Here is a 15,915-nt window from a genome sequence, read left to right as displayed (position 1 = left end):
GGGTTGGTTTGTTTTTTGACAGAATGGGCTGTGAAGCTGCGAATAACTTCACATTCAGCTCAGATCTATGCTTATGTGAAGTCCTCTAGCATATTGAGGTGGACTTCAAATGCACGTGGACATGTGGCCCCTCAGGCTCATGCATTAACAAATTAGTAACACAATTTGGTAAATTAATAACATGATTTGGTGATTAGCTAGCACAGACTTGCCTATTCTGCTTTTGTCCCCTGGCCTCATAAAATGAAAGCCTGTTTCAGGCACTTAGTGCACTGGTGATTTTTTTGCATGGCCAAGGGGGAGTGGGTATGTGCTCCCACATGTTTAATGTTAGATGTAAACCCTATCTGTGGAGACGTATCTTGCATGATTTCTGCCCCTTAAGAAGGGGGCAAGGGAGGCGACAGGAATCTGGATTCAAGTGTGTAGGCAGCACCTTCCTCACATCATGCAATATCCGAGGTGATATGGTCTTAACCTGACCATGTCAATGTCAAAGGGGGGGGGGGAATCAAAATAGTTCTGTGGAATCCCCGTACTTTTAACATGGTTTTATTTCTTGTGGGCCGCTCTGAGAACTCTGCTCTCAGGTAAACTATAAATCCTATCACACAGCTAAGGAAATAAAATTAATGGTCAGTGTGGAAATTGAATGAAAAGGAAGTGTTGGCAAGTTCCGAATCTTTAAAATCCAAAGCATGGCTGTGTCGCCTTTGTGCATTTGACCAATTCTGGCTGTCCTAAACATCTGAGTGCATTATCATTTCACATTGTCCCCTCTTCCTTCATTATGTCAAAAGTCCATCCATTTTGAGAAGCTGCTTGTTTTTTGCAGATTGCAGGAATTGACTGTGTGCTCTGAAGACAATGCTGATGTTCATGACATTGAACTCTTACAGTACATCAGTGTCGACTGTGCTAAACTAAAGCGTATACTGCAAGGTATGTGGGTCTTGCTCCTAAGTATATATCCTTAAGGACAGGGTGCTACAGTTCCTCCTATTGATCTAGCTCAGTGATGGCCAAACCTGGCCCTTGAGCTGTTTTGGGACTACAGCTCCCATCATCCCTGACCACTGGTCCTGTTAGCTAGGGATGATGGGAGTTGTAGTCCAAAAACAGCTGGAGGGCCAAGTTTGGGAAACACTGATCTAGCTTGACTAATAATTGCCTGTGCATAAGCATTGTGTAGATGTTGTTTGTGGTTTGTTGAAATATGAGCTGTGCCAAAGCACCAAGGCAATTTACAATTAAAATATTAACACAAACAAATGGTGCGAAATATTCTCAGGCCTGTTTCAGCAGCTGTTGGTACTATCACCTTTGCTTTAGTCACCCTGGCTTCTGCCTTCCTTCAGGTCACACAGTTTTTAGTTTCTATTACCTGGGGGTGGGGATGTTTGTTGTATGCTATTTTTGTATTGCTTTTCTATTATTTGTTTGTTTTGTTTTTATTTGACAGAATTCATATGCCACTTGATTTGTAAAAAAACCTCTAAGTGGTTTGCAGAAACCTAAAAGCAGTTTACAAATAATCTTTGCTAGCCTCCCTATAGCTGCTGCTTGCACACGAGGGAGAAAATTTGCAGGTAACTATGATACCTGCAAATTTGTCTGTGCTGGGTAGGTAGTGGTTTTGAGGATGCATCAGGAATATGGCACAAAGGCAAGTGCCATGATTCCAGTATAATCTGCATCCTCTCTCTCTTTTGCCACCTCCTGGTTCCTCATGATTTCAGTTTTTACTTTTTCAGTCAGTTTGGCCCTGATTTTTACTTTTGAAAGTTGATGAGTATGTTAGTAGTATTACTCTCCTGTTAACAGCTGGCTGGAGTTGGGGAGATTCTTGGACTGAGATGAAAAAGAAGTCTACTCCCGGCTGAGGTGCAGTTCAGAAGTTTCCTGGCTGCTGCTTTTGTTATTAAAGTTTATTACTTTTTTTTCCACCCCACCTTTTCATTTTTTGTGCTCAAGGTGGCTTGCAGCAAATTAAAACATCAATAAAATAAAATAAATCTCAAACACAGAGGAATAAAACAACGGATAAAACCCATGTTTAAGGAAATTAAAAACTAGCTGATTTCAAGGACCTCATGTTTGCAAACGAACAAACAAAACACCCACGATCTTCACATAGAGATGGAAGGCCATCATTACCAGTGGGAGGAAGAGAGAGGGTTTCGCAGCAATACCGGTTCCATAACGGAGGCACCATCACACCCCCCCCAACCCCACTCAAATACATTTCAGATATTGGAGGGATGTTAAGGAGTCTATCCAGGAGATCTTAATGTACAAACATTGACCCCTCCCCACCACAATGGTCTCCATAAGAATAGTCAAGTACAGTGGTACCTCTGGCTACGTACTTAATTCGTTCAAGAGGTCCGTTCTTAACTGAAACTGCTCTTAACCTGAAGCACCACTTTAAATAATGGGGCCTCCCTCTGCCGCCGCACCACCGGAGCACGATTTCTGTTCTCATCCTGAAGCAAAGTTCATAACCTGAGGTACTATGTGTTAGCGGAGTCTGTAACCTGAAGCATATGTAACCTGAAGCGTATGTAACCCAAGGTACCACTGTACTGTAATTTCTTTCAGTAGTTCAAGATACTGATTCGAAGCAGTGTTAGAAACTGGGATACAAAAGCTAGGAGCCAAATAGTTCCTGGAACCTGGGTTGTGGGCGCCAAAACAGAATGTCTAGTCACCATTTGAGGGGGGGGGAAGGGGGTCAGCAACACTTTTTATTTATTATTTTGATAAGCATGAACTAATACACAATGCACATTGTTAATATCACATTTTAACAGAAATTGTTAATATATGTTTAACTTGGTGCGTACAATAAAAATATTTGTACCGTACTTCAGTTTTCGGGGCGTGGGTGGCGCTCGAAAGCACGTCAAAGTGCAAGTAGATTAATAGGTACTGCTCCGACAGGAAGGGAAACGGCGTTTCCGTGCGCTGCTCTGGTTCGCCAGAAGCAGCTTAGTCATGCTAGCCACATGACCTGGAAGCTGTCTGCGGACAACCGCCGGCTCCCTCGGCCAATAAAGCGAGATGAGTGCCGCAACCCCAGAGTCGGTCACGACTGGACCTAATGGTCAGGGGTCCCTTTACCTTTACTCAGTTTTCAAAACATGCTACTCTTTATTGTTAAACACCTTAACGTATTGTCTATCCATAACATATACTTCAAGGCTTCTAAGCACATACATTTCAGTAATCCTTGAGTGTCAGCCAGGTGCAAAATATTGCACCTAGACCTTTTGAGGTGCTCGCAAATGGAGAATCTTTAGGTGCAAAATGTGCCCGGTGCTCTGCTAATTCCGAACCCTGATTGGAAGTATAAAAATAATGGGCCATGATGCAGCAGTTGCTACTTGGGTGGCTGTTTAGGTGATTCTCAGACAGTTTTCGTTGTCATCTTGCACATTGTACAAGTAGATTTGTTTTTCTTGTTTTCACAGAAACGGCCTTTAAATTTAAAGCCCTCAAGAAAGTAGCACAACTGGCAGTTATCAACAGTCTTGAAAAGGCAAGTTTCCTCCTGGCTTGTAAGTCTTCAGAAGCGGCAAGAGTGTAGGTGTCTGCTCATAGGTTGTTGTGGGTTTTTGTGGTACTGGAGTGCATACCCAGTACTCTTTCTGCTGGAAGGAGAGAGCCAAAATCAGGCCATGCAAAACTATCGAAAAACCTTCGCTTTTTGTTTCTCAGAAGAGCATCCCCGCAGCTGGATCACCCTAAGGACTCTCCTAGTCTGTTTTCCTCTTTGTCAGCGATAGCCATCCAAATACCTCTTCGGGGAAGCCCAGAAGGAGGGCATGGACATAATAGTCTTCTCCTGGTATTATTCCCTAAGCAACTGGTATTCAGAAGCATAGAGTCTCTTATCTTGGAGTTAGCATACAGCCATTGTGGCTAGTAGGCATTGATAGGCATATTCCCCACGAATTTTGTCCGCAGCTCAGTTTCAGAGCATCTGCTTTGCATACAGGAACACTCCCCAGCATCTCCAGGTAGGGCCACACAAGACCATGTGGTTTGTAGCGAGTGAAGTGGCTCTGAGAGCTTTGCCAGATGAAACTGGAAAGGTGACGACTGTATCGCTCGTCACCATTGCTCCTGAACAAAATAAATTCCCTGAACTAACTGTGCTTTTATATTCCACAGGCATTTTGGAACTGGGTGGAAAACTATCCGGACGAGTTTACTAAGCTGTACCAGACACCGCAGACAGATCTGGCGGGTAAGGCATCAACAGAAGTTGGATTGTATACCTTATAAACTGGTGTGGGGTCTCTCCAGTTAACCACTATTTGCCTCAACTGTTGCCTGATTTCAGAGGTCACCCACTTCAGTACGGAGGAGAAGTTGCACTCCTCCTTTTTCCACTCCAGCAGATTGAGGGCAGGTCTATATTGCTGGCAAACTTCAGTGGTCGACTTATTCCCTGCAAAATCCCATTGGGTCCTAGGGTTCTTCCTGTAGCAGAAAATGTCTGTATATGCAGAAAGCTAATATATGAAAGGGAATAGGAATTCTTGATATGTAGCTTGATATTCGGGGAGTTCCTTATGAGGAGAGCATTCAAGTGTGCTTTTGTGATCTGAAGCTTGAAATGTCCAAGGAGAGTTGTACCATGTGTTTGGTTAAATATCTAGCCTGCCCGTGATAGAACATGGTCAGATGCTCGTTTCTGTATTAAAAACATTGCTGAAATGAAATCCTACATTTGACAATGAATAAGCACATAAGAAGAGCCTCCTGGGTCAGGCAAATGGCCTATCTAGACAGGCATCCTCTTCTCACAGTGGCCAGGTGCCTGTGGGAAACCTTTCAAGCAGGACCTGTGCGCCACAACCCTCTCCCCACTTGCATTTCCCAGCTGCAGTGGTACCTCAGGTTAAGAACTTAATTCGTCCGGAGGACTGTTCTTAACCTGAAACCGTTCTTAACCTGAGGTACCACTTTAGCTAATGGGGCCTCCTGCTGTTGCCACGCCGCCAGAGCACAATTTCTGTTCTCATCCTGAGGTAAAGTTTTTAATCCGAGGTACTGCTTCCGGGTTAGCGGAGTCTGTAACCCGAAGTGTCTGTAACCCGAGGTACCACTGTACAGTGGTACCTCGGGTTACATACGCTTCAGGTTACAGACTCTGCTAACCCAAAAATAGTGATTCAGGTTAAGAACTTTGCTTCAGGATGAGAACAGAAATTGTGCTCCGGTGGCACTTCAGCAGTAGGAGGCCCCATTAGCTAAAGTGGTGCTTCAGTTAAGAACAGTTTCAGGTTAAGAACGGACCTCCGGAACGAATTAAGTACTTAACCCGAGGTACCACTGTACTGGTATTGAGAAGCATACTGCCTCCAACTTGGGGTGTTTTCCCTTTCAACAGCAGTGTTATCGCAGTGCTATGAAATACCATTCCTGTGGTAAACATGGGAGGTATTTCAGCTTTTGCACCTCACCCTACCCGGAAGTAACTGCATGTGTTGTCTCCTCCTCCCTCCTTCACAGATTGTGCAGAGAAGCTGTTTGATTTGGTGGATGGATTTGCCGAAAGCACAAAACGCAAGGCGGCTGTTTGGCCCTTGCAAATAATCCTCCTCGTCCTGTGTCCAGAAATCATCCAAAACATTAACAAGGATGGGGTGGAGGAGAACAAAATAAACAAGGTAAAGGGAGCTGCAATACCATCTCTGGCTGGTGCCAGTCCGGCTTTCATATATGCATATAGATGATTTAAAAACAAATAAATAAGCAAGCATGTTGATTAAGAGGCTGGACTGGAACTTCTCTTTCTCTCTCATTACATGCAAAGAATTTGCATATGATTCTTCCTTGAATCTAAGAGCTTGAATACTTAAAAGCCTTTTGCTTCATTATTCTCCCTTTTTAAATTTTCCTGCAACTAGGAAAAATATCCCACTTTGCTGATCTAGTACTGGTGTCTGAGAGACCCCAGTTGAGTCACGGTTTTTAAAATCTAATGAGATGCTTTAAAATCTTTGTTGGGACTGCTGTCTTTTCCTAATGGAAGGAGTGCTCCCCGAAAGAAGAAAATTTCCTAGCGCGTAGCAAAGTAGCACATGGGAGAGAATGCTAGGCTAGAAACCTTTGCTCTGACATTCTAGTTTTCTGTGTGCAGAGAACATTATCCATGAAGGGGCATTCTGCCCTCTCAGCCTTCTGAAGTGGGTAAAGTCCGGACACAGATTGACTGTCTTGGTGAGAACTAGGTTGTAGACAGTGGCGTCAGTTTTGTGTGTGCTTAAATTTTTTTTGTTAAGGATTATTCCTTCTAGTACTGTGGCATAATAATATAAAGATGGTTCTAGGCGTTGGTTATGGTCTTAATATGATAAAGCACAGACTACACAAAAGCTAATGCTGGTTCTCATCATATTCATTTATATGCTGCTTTCCTACATAATACCCGAAGTGGCTGACAAAACCTACAAGCAAATCAACATGCAAGTGCAACAGAAGCAACAATCATTTCACAATGTAATATGCAAATCCACATTAGCAACCAGCATAGGAAAAGTGTTCTAGGTGCCTTCCGCAGCAGGAGCAGCCTTTGCAGGAAGGAGTCAGCCAAGGCCCTGGTCTCTGAGGCCAGGTGGAAGGAAGCCAGACAGAGAAGCAGGAACTGACTCTTGCAGTACGGTTCTCAAGGCAGATCAGTGTCTGATCTGGAATTTGAGCCTTGGTATCTCAGGATGGAGTTATAAGTTCTTTTCTCCTTCTGACCGATTTTGTGTTTTGAATCCTACAGAAGCTATTTTTGGACAACCTCAGGAAGGCACTTTCAGGCCACAGTGGAAGCAGACAGTTGACAGAAAGTGCTGCCATTGCTTGCGTTAAGTTGTGCAAAGCATCGACCTATATCAGCTGGGAAGACAACTCTGTCATTTTCCTTCTAGTTCAATCCATGGTGGTAGATCTGAAGGTAAAAAGATTTTGTAGTGCTGTGTGTGTATTTCAGCTTAGGATTTTGAACTGTTAAGTGAAACTTTCATGGCTCATCGTTGCAAAGAGTGGTTAAGAGAAGCTTTGCCATGGCTTTGTGTGAGGTCTGAATTCACAACTCCTATTTAACAGAAACTTTCCCCTCCCGGGGCTGCTGCACCTGGAAATGGAAGTGAGCTTGAAGCTGTGGGAAGAAATGGAAGCAGAGCCATAGTTTACTTATTGGACACCTAGAAACTCAAACCATGGTGTGGGTTCTAAATTAGAGTTGGCACAAACTGTTGCTTGAGGTGATGACAGAATTGAGCTACAGTTTGATTGGTCAGGGTGTGCTATTTTGTGCATATACAGGATTTTTGTAAAATAATATCTAGGCAAAGAATTCTGCCCTACTGATAAAATCAAAAGTTGGTTGGGGGGGGACTGAGAGTTGGCCATAGACCGAAACTCTCACTTTAGCATTGAGCAGGCTTGACCAAACTCTTCCAGCTACATAAACATCTCTCTCGCTGGACACCATGTGTATGGCGGTGTAGGGGAGATAACGGGTGGTATTCAACTAAATTTTACTCACAATAAACATATTGAAATTAGTGAACGTGTCTAAGTTACATAGAATAGTTTCAAAGGATCTCTTCTGAGTGAAACCTAGTTGAATGCCACCAAATAACACTGGGAGGCCTCCTGTGTCTTTTACCAGATGGAGAAAGCTGCATAGAAATCCTTAAGAATCTTGCTTGCTTAACAGTGACAACTGAGACTTATGACAGGGCCCTCCAGATGTTGGGATAATGGCAGTTGGAGTCCCACAACATCTGGAGGGCCACAAGTTCCCTATTTCTGGCTCAAGCCACTCAGTGGCATCAGTTGATGTCTGCTTCAAAGAGCAGACCCATTGACTTGACTTCCTTGGCCAATGTACGCCTCCCTCCGTTGCAAGGCATGCTTTTTTCATTAGCGTAAATAAAAGGTTCACTAGTTCCCAAAAGCTTGCTGTTCCTGTTCTTATTGGGGGACAAAAATACTTCCTCAAATAGCCGCTTAATCCTTTAGAAAAGATGGGCTACTTTGCCCTTCTCATTCTCTGAAGAGTAGCCCCGCGGCACGTGCCGACCAAAATAACTGCGGCACATGTTTGTTGGTTTTTCAGAACCTGCTCTTCAATCCTAGCAAGCCGTTCTCAAGAGGCAACCAGAATGCAGACATAGACCTCATGATCGACTGCTTAGTGTCTTGCTTCCGCATCAACCCACACAATAACCAGCACTTCAAGGTGAGGCTTGTGGTTCTGCAGGCACATGCTCTCTAGCCTGAGGCTATTTTTGAGCCGCTGGATATGAAGGATGGATGGGTCAGCAGCGGTTGGGGAGTCATGAATAATAGAGAATTCTGTTTCTCAGCAATTACAGTTTGAGTGTTTTCTAGAAATCTATTTTTAGGTAGCTAGCTTTCCTGCTGCTCTTTAGTGACTTTCAAGTTTTGAATTGACTGAAGAAGCCCTAGTAATCTTTTATTTTCTTTGGACCCAGTCCACCAAGAACCCCTCCCTTGAAAAGCCAACAACATGGGACCACTGTGAGACCAGGCTACCTGAAAGGCTGCCTGCCTCCTTATAGACCTATAAGATCACTTAGAACATCTGGGGAGACTCTACTAGTAGTCCCATGCCTTTCAGAGTATCTATCATTGGGTGGTGACCCCAAAGCCGGCATTTTCTGCTGTTGTTCCTCTACTGTGGAATGCCATTCCCTCTGCTATATACAAAGCAGCCACCACCAGTTGCTTCAGGCGTTCTGTGAAGATATATCTTTTTGTTCAGATTTTTCCTAGCCTGTAAGGTTTGACCCCGCTTTACATGTTTGAATCCTCCATATTTCTGTTTCTATTTGTTTCCATACATTTTCATGGGTTTTTATATTGTTTTGTTGGATTTAGGTTGGGTTTTTGTTTCAGTTATACATTTTGTTTTCACATGACTTAGATTTTTTAAAAATCTTAAGTAGTTTAATTTTTCTTTTAACTAAATAAATAGGTTGCACGGGGAAAGGTGTTCACTTCATTCCTGCAGAAAAGTGTCCTTTAACAAGTTCTGCTCATTTCGATGGCGCTTGTGCTGCAGAGTTTTGTAACCCTTTGACTTCCGGGTTTGTTGCAGAAGGAAACCTTATAAATGTTTCCCTTTCCCTTTTCTAGACTTGCCTGGCACAGAATTCCCCATCAACATTTCATTATGTGCTGGTAAATTCACTCCACCGTATAATCACAAATGTAAGTTATTGAGTTATCAAAAAGACTTGGTAATTTGTTCAGAAATGATAATGATTTGATTAGAAGTGGAGAAGGAGAATGGGACTGGGGGAAGGTGGAGAGCTTACCTCTTGAAGTCGCGTGGGCAATTGCATTTCAAGGGTGGCGTATCCCCCAAACCAGCAGAGGCTTTCTAGACATCAGAATCCCATTTCTAATGCCCATCTATTGATACGTTGGCATTCCATCAGCAACTGTAGATGCCAAATGTACATGATAAGTAGTATCATTGAAAATTGTAAACTGTATATAATAACTTGGGAAAGCCACTGTCCCTTCGCTAGCCTGCCTCACAGGGTTGTTATGAGGATAAAATGGGAAGTGAGCGAATCGTGTCTTCCACTGCGAGTTCCTTGGAGGGAAGGTGGGATAGAAAAGTAATAATATAAATAAATAGTAGACACTTAGCATGGATGGGAAAGTTAGGATTTGGCCCTGAAATTGCATGCTTCCTTCCTTCAGATGTGCAGACACCTCCAATGTTCTTTATCTTGATTTCACATTTATGTCTACATGAAGGCAAGCCAGGTGAGGGCCTGACATTTCAAGCTAGCTTCAGAATTAGAGTTTCAAATCCTCCTTCAAAGAAGTCTTCCTGGTTTTCATTAGCCATCTTTAACATCCATGCAGAAGCAGTGGCAAAACGACGGTCAAGCGATTTGGGGAGAATTCGCCCGAGAGGGAAGGGCTTAGAGAAGGCTGCATGCAATTCCTGCTGTTTGTTCCCAGTCCCTTAGCCGTAGCTGAGAATTGGCTAGCATTGTGTCCACTGGCCTTTACCAGGCCTCCCTCCACAGCAGCAAGAATGTCTTCCAGATGTTATATATGGGATTACCACCTGGAAGGGTGCTGCATTGCTCAGCACCACTGATTCATCCCCACTGGGAAGGAGGGCGGCAAGGATTCCTATTAGCTACTTCTAGAAACAGCATGAAAACAAAAACTTAACAACTGGAGACAATTGCTACCAAAGCTGTGTTTCTTTAAGCTGCCAATCCGACCAGGGCTTCTTTCCTACTGAAATTGGAAGTGCCCTTCTGCAGGAGACTTTTGCTCATGGTTATTAACAGCCGTTGGCTCCCCACTCCTCCGTTTTTCTGAGTTCTGAGAGGCAGACAAAAGCTTTAGGTTCAGCTCTCCGCTCAGCCATGAAAGCCTGCTGGGTGACTGTGGGCCAGTCATTACTTCACAGCCTAACCTACCTCACAGGGTGGTTGTGAGGATAAAAAGGAGACGGGCAGAAAAGTGTGCACCCCGTAGAGCTTCCTTGAGAAAAAGTGGGATGTAAATGTAATAGTAACATAAAGAAGAAAATGGGGATCTTCCCTGGAGGCTTTCAAGGGATCGCTGAACATGAGTCAGGGATGCTTTAGGGATGCGATTCACAGGATCAGGCTGCTGGGCCTGTGTGCCCCATTGAAATCCTTTCTAGGTTTCATTTTGTGTTTGATCTCTGTTGGTATTCTCTCTCCCCACCCCCGGCATTACCTTAGTCTGCACTTGACTGGTGGCCCAAGATTGACGCTGTATACTGTCATTCAGTGGAACTCCGCAGCATGTTTAGTGAAACCCTCCATAAAGCTCTACAAGGTTCTGGCGTGCACACCCCGATCCGCATGACACCGGTAAGGCCCCGCTCCTCATTTTTCAGTTGTTAGATTTTGTTGTTGTTAAAAAAAGGAAGTGTGTTCATTACTTCTCCTTGATGTTCTGTTATATCATAGAAGGTGGTACAAATGTCGCAGTCCTTAAAAGCAGAAGTTCTAACTCTTTCCCCAATGATATTTCTAGCGTCCCAAGCAAATCCCAGGTTTGGATTTGTCCCAAGTCAACCAAGAAGAGAGTTTGGCTAGTGGTACTCTCTACTTCCAAGACCATAGAAAGAAAAGTCAAACACGAGTAGACTTGGCTACTGGAGTGCCTGGGCTTTGGATCCTATGCCATTCCAGAAATATTTGAAGGGTGAAATTTACGTGGGACGGGTGGGTCAAAGGAGTACTGCCCACACCAACATTGCCTCCCCTACCCCACCCCCATTTTTTTGAGTCTCCTGACCCAGACATAGATAGTGACATGAATATGAAGTGCATTGAAACATGTAAAATATACATAAAAATGTCGATCGTAGAAGTGATCCATTGAATGAAAAAAGTTGAATTGGGCCCGGAAACGAATTGGCAGCCAGCTCAGTTAAGCCAGGATGGGTGTAATATGCTGAAACTGTCTTGCCCCAGTGAGCAACCTGGCTGCCAAATTCTGCACCGGCTGAAATTTCCCAGCTGTCTTCAGAGGCAGGCCAAGTGTAACGGGTTGCAGTAATTTAACCTAGAGGTTTACTAAAGCATAGACAACAATAGTTAGGGTGTTCCTGTTGAGATAGGGGCACAGCTGGGTCGCTGGCTGAAGCTGATGGAAGTTGTCTCACTGGCAGCTGCTCTCCAAGGTCTCAGACAGGGGACCTGCTATGTTAGGTCATTTAACTTGGGGGTTGGGAAACTTGTGACCATCTAGACATTGCTGGACTCCCAGCTCTCATCATCCCCAGCCTGCATGGCCCAATGGTCAAGGGATTATGGGAGTTGAAGTCCAGCAACCTTTGGAGGGCCACAGGTTTGTCCATGCTTTCTTTTTAATCAAGAGATGCTAGCAGATTAAACCAAGGGCCTTCTGCATGCTTTGCATGCGCTCTACTGCCAAGCTGTTGCTTTTCCAGCTTTGTCAGCAAATTACAGAGATGTTTTTTCATGGAAGTTTCTTGTGCTGTCAGTTGTTTCGTTGCTCCATATTACAGCATGTCGGCAGTTCAGATCAGTGATAATGTAGGAGTGTAGAAGGAGAATTGGGCTGGGGTGGGATTTTTTTTGGCAACAAGAATGATGTATACTATATGCAGAGTGTTTTCTGCGAACAGTGTAGGCTTGTGGTTCTCAGATTTTGCAGGCATTTGCCTCTGTAGTTCATGCTGGTTCCAATGCCTTGCAGCTTCTTGAATCTCTTTGTATTGTGATAGTAACAGTTGTCTCTCAGAAAAAGTAACTTCATAGGAAGCTGACACAATGGTCCATCCTAGACCAGTATTGTCAACGCTGACAGGCAGCAGCTGTCATTGATTTCAGGCAGGGGTCTTTTCCAGCCTTATCTGAAGATGTCAGGGATTGCCTCTGGGACTTTCTGCATGCAAAGCAGTCCTTGAGCTACAGCCCTTCCCCAAATAGTGTTCTGTTATCTTCTCTGCTGTTGATCAAAGAAACCCATTCCGCTCTTGCATATGGCTCTCCATAGTCTCCTCTCCCAAAGTTCACTCTTTCTTCTAGAGAGCTGCAGCATCTGGTGGCCCCAGACGGCTTGCCGTAGGGGGATTATGTAGAATTACATTCAGACGATTAGGGCTGCCTTGGCCCTCTTTATTTCAATGAATTCTGCATCTCTGTTGCTACTTGGTAGCTTCACATTGCATCATTGCTTCTTAATTTGCTCCCCACACTTTTTAAAAAAATGTATTAAAACCAGGTGTTGTTATACATAGATATAGCTACACACACACACACACACATTCTCACAGCAGTCTTGAGAGTTTGGTTCAGGTAAGGGAATGTGATGTCCCAAGCTGAGTTAAAGGGCCCTTGAGCTGTCAAGCTGTGTTGTCAGATGCAAAGGCATACCCATACAAACACACCCACTTTGCAGCTGAAACTGTTCCTCACGACTCAGCCATGGCCCTGATAGAGGAAAGAATAAGACTGATTTCTTTGGAAATTTAAGAATCTATATGTTCATATATGGGGAGGAAAAGAACGAACAGTTGTGCATTGCAGCTCTGACACTGATTGGCGGCACTTTGTCTTCTGCTTCTTATTTTCTGTTCATATTGGCTGCTGTCGCTCACATGATCAGATGCCAACCAGTCACTGCTATGCATTGCAGTGGGCTTCTGTTGCTGTAAGTATATGACCCATTGTTAACTACCACAGAAAAGCCTTCCCTTATTTCCCCCCGTGACTTTTCTGTGTATAGTTACCACTACAGTCATGTCACTTCATTTCAGTGATTGATTATGTAGCATGCTTTCACCTGTTGACTGTAATGAAACAATTAAAACCCATTTCACAGACCAGGTGACATGAGCGGTTTTATTCTCTCCATTATTCCCCTGCCCTCGCATCCCTTAATTTATCACAACTTGTTTTCTTAAACATGAAGTGATGCCCTCCTTCAGTATAAACTGCTAGTTCTTTTTTCTTTTTTCTTTTTTTTTGTTCTTTGACAAATGAGCTAACAGCAAAGATTTTTCCTGGGGCTGGTGTAAGTATAACCATGGTTAGGAGATTGGGAGCCAACCATAGGGCTGTATATTCTCCCTCTTTCAGGAGGAAATTCCTCTTTCCCTGCTTCAACCATGTTTAGAGGATACATCAGCACCGACCTTCACCTTGTTTGTGACAAACTAGGGTTTCAGCATGCAGTTTAATGTCGGTTTCAAATCCTGGGTAGTCCTGACCATGGTTAAGATAAATGCTGAAGTCAGCAGTCAATGCCTTGACTGCCGTTAAGATGTGAGTAGGGAATTGGCTTCTGAAAGTGGAACCGGATGCACTTCCTTTTCTTGTTCAGAGGGAAGCACTATTAAATCTGTACTCTCATTAGATTTCTTTGTGAAAATAGTGTGCAGTTGTAACATCAGCTATCAAATACTAGATTTGAGAACAAATTCATAAACTTTTTTATTTCTGAGTAACTAAATCCATTATTATTTTTAAAAAGTTTGCAGTTTCACTGAGATGGTTTAGAGGATTTACCCTCAAAGAATGATCAACTCATTCTCTCTTTCCACCTCCCACCTTCATTTAGATAATTTGTTTTTAGTATGTTAATGCATATGAGTTTGGTCCTGCTGTTGGGTGTCTTGTGTGTGTAGAAATAGAAAACAATTCATTAACATGAAAACATATTTTGTATTTTATCACCGTTAATAAGCATACATTGTTGTGTGCAGATTGGGTTAGGACTGTGCCTGCTTAGTTATCAGTATCATTCTCTGCTAGGAATGAGAATACCTGTGCTTGTATTTGTGCATTTCTGCTCCTAAGGTTCAGGACTGCCAAGAATTTCTAATCGTATGGCAAGGGTTGATGTGGTCATGGATTGGAGGGGAGTTTGTAAAGAGAAAGAACCTTGCCACTTGAAGGCCCTCTTGGAAACCTCCTCTGGTTCATAATACCCTGCTTGCTTGAGGCCTAGAAGCTTTAATCCTAAGTAAACTTGGATTCTTAGAGTGACCACTGATTTAATATTTTATGTTCTGCTTTTCCTGGTGATTGTCTAGCTTACATGCAGCCCTGAGTTCCATAGCTTTTGGTCAATTGCAGACAACCAAGGGAAATACTTTAAAAAATGGCCAGATTTGGATTGAAGCAGCCCATATGTTTGTTTGGTTAGCAAAAACATTCATAGATTTATTTACTCGCTTACTTTTTAAAAGAGAGATCAGTCACAATTTTAAATGGGCAGTGGTGTTTTTCTACATTTAGTTCTTCAAGTTTTATTTTCTGTTTTTTAAATATGTGGCAGGGAGGGAATCAGTGTTGAGATGGTTGGGATGTATTGCCAAACTGTGGTTTGGTATGGCATCTGAACTGGCAGCCTTCAGCAAATCATGGTTTTTAAGAGCCTGCCAAACCAGGATCTGTTTTTTTGGAACATGTAAGATGGGGAGAGCAGTTTCTCCTTGATTCCATGCTCCTATTTGCCATATTTTGGACATTCAACAGCAAATACAAAAGTCACCCACGCAAGATGGGAAAAGTTTCAGTGTGAAGCTGCTGAGCAGGGCTTCATTTGCTGATTTGTCATTATCTTGAATTGGGGTAAACTGAGACTGGGAGTTGCATGTTCAATGGGGAAAGCAATTGCTCCTCTGTGTACATGAGCAGCATTCATCTGCTTTGCCAGTTCATTATTTACTAGTTTGAAATAAGGCCACCCCGACTTGTAGCCTTAACCACCTCGTCCCTGGACCGTAGTTCAATTTTGATTCTTCATAGTGTGATAGGTCTACAAACATCTTCTAACCATGTTGCTTACATGGAAGCTCCATGTTCAGGGGCAGTTAGCCACTAAAGGCCAGTTTCTTAAGAGCAACATGTCATGGACTGGCTGGATGCAGAGGAATGGCGGGAGACAGCAGCCAGGGAACCCCCAAGGTGCACCCCAGGGGAAGAAGCGTCAGAGCCAAGGGATTGGTGGTGGGATGCCGATCAGTGTTCAGAGAGAGAAGAGGGAGCAGACTGGGCAGAGCGGATGTTGGCAGCTGAAGGGGCAACAGGGTTTAGTAGGCAGGATGTGGCTGGGACAGAAAAGAGTCCCAGTTCAGGGGCAGAAGCGGAGGCTGGAGAGAAGGTTGGTTGATCAGACAGGCTGCTGAAGATTCCAGGGAGTCTCCCCCTCCTGCTGCAACCAGCTCCCCTTCTGCCTGATCTCCTAGAATATGCAGAGAAAGGAAAAAGAGCAGGCTCAGTCTACAACTGCTTGGGGAAAATCCCGGAGAGGAGGGTACTTAGGCGGCTGTGGGAAGGCAGGGACCTTCAGTCCTCACATCTGCCTCCTTGGAGCAAGAGCTACTGGGAAGAGTTG

General features: G+C 43.8%; 2 protein-coding genes across 6 annotated transcripts in view; one reads left to right on the top strand and one right to left on the bottom strand.

The window, feature by feature from the left end:
• Positions 1-15,915, top strand: part of NF1 (neurofibromin 1) — a 163,583-nt gene that overhangs the window by 17,055 nt on the left and 130,613 nt on the right. For 3 of the 4 annotated variants that reach the window (XM_082201178.1, XM_082201177.1, XM_082201176.1), the window contains exons 5-12: positions 836-942; positions 3,474-3,541; positions 4,177-4,252; positions 5,524-5,681; positions 6,785-6,958; positions 8,129-8,251; positions 9,172-9,246; positions 10,779-10,910. In XM_082201178.1, the coding sequence (XP_082057304.1) occupies positions 836-942; positions 3,474-3,541; positions 4,177-4,252; positions 5,524-5,681; positions 6,785-6,958; positions 8,129-8,251; positions 9,172-9,246; positions 10,779-10,910 (913 nt within the window). Of the gene's footprint in view, positions 1-835; positions 943-3,473; positions 3,542-4,176; positions 4,253-5,523; positions 5,682-6,784; positions 6,959-8,128; positions 8,252-9,171; positions 9,247-10,778; positions 10,911-13,164; positions 13,225-15,915 lie in introns of those variants that run through there. The other variant, XM_082201179.1, reaches the window with a different exon arrangement.
• The window catches only part of EVI2A (ecotropic viral integration site 2A), a 243,873-nt gene that overhangs the window by 147,076 nt on the left and 80,882 nt on the right, over positions 1-15,915 (bottom strand). The window contains exon 3 of one of the 2 annotated variants that reach the window (XR_014214091.1): positions 2,523-2,553. The exons of the other annotated variant lie outside the window; for it this stretch is intronic. The gene's annotated coding sequence lies outside the window, so the exon portion shown is untranslated. Of the gene's footprint in view, positions 1-2,522; positions 2,554-15,915 lie in introns of those variants that run through there. 2 annotated transcript variants of the gene reach the window in all.

Source organism: Podarcis vaucheri (genome assembly GCF_965113315.1).
Source record: "Podarcis vaucheri genome assembly, chromosome: 15".
Lineage (NCBI taxonomy): Eukaryota > Metazoa > Chordata > Lepidosauria > Squamata > Lacertidae > Podarcis > Podarcis vaucheri.
The sequence above is the reverse complement of the archived record's forward strand: the minus strand, read 5'-3'. Positions and strand labels throughout refer to the sequence as shown.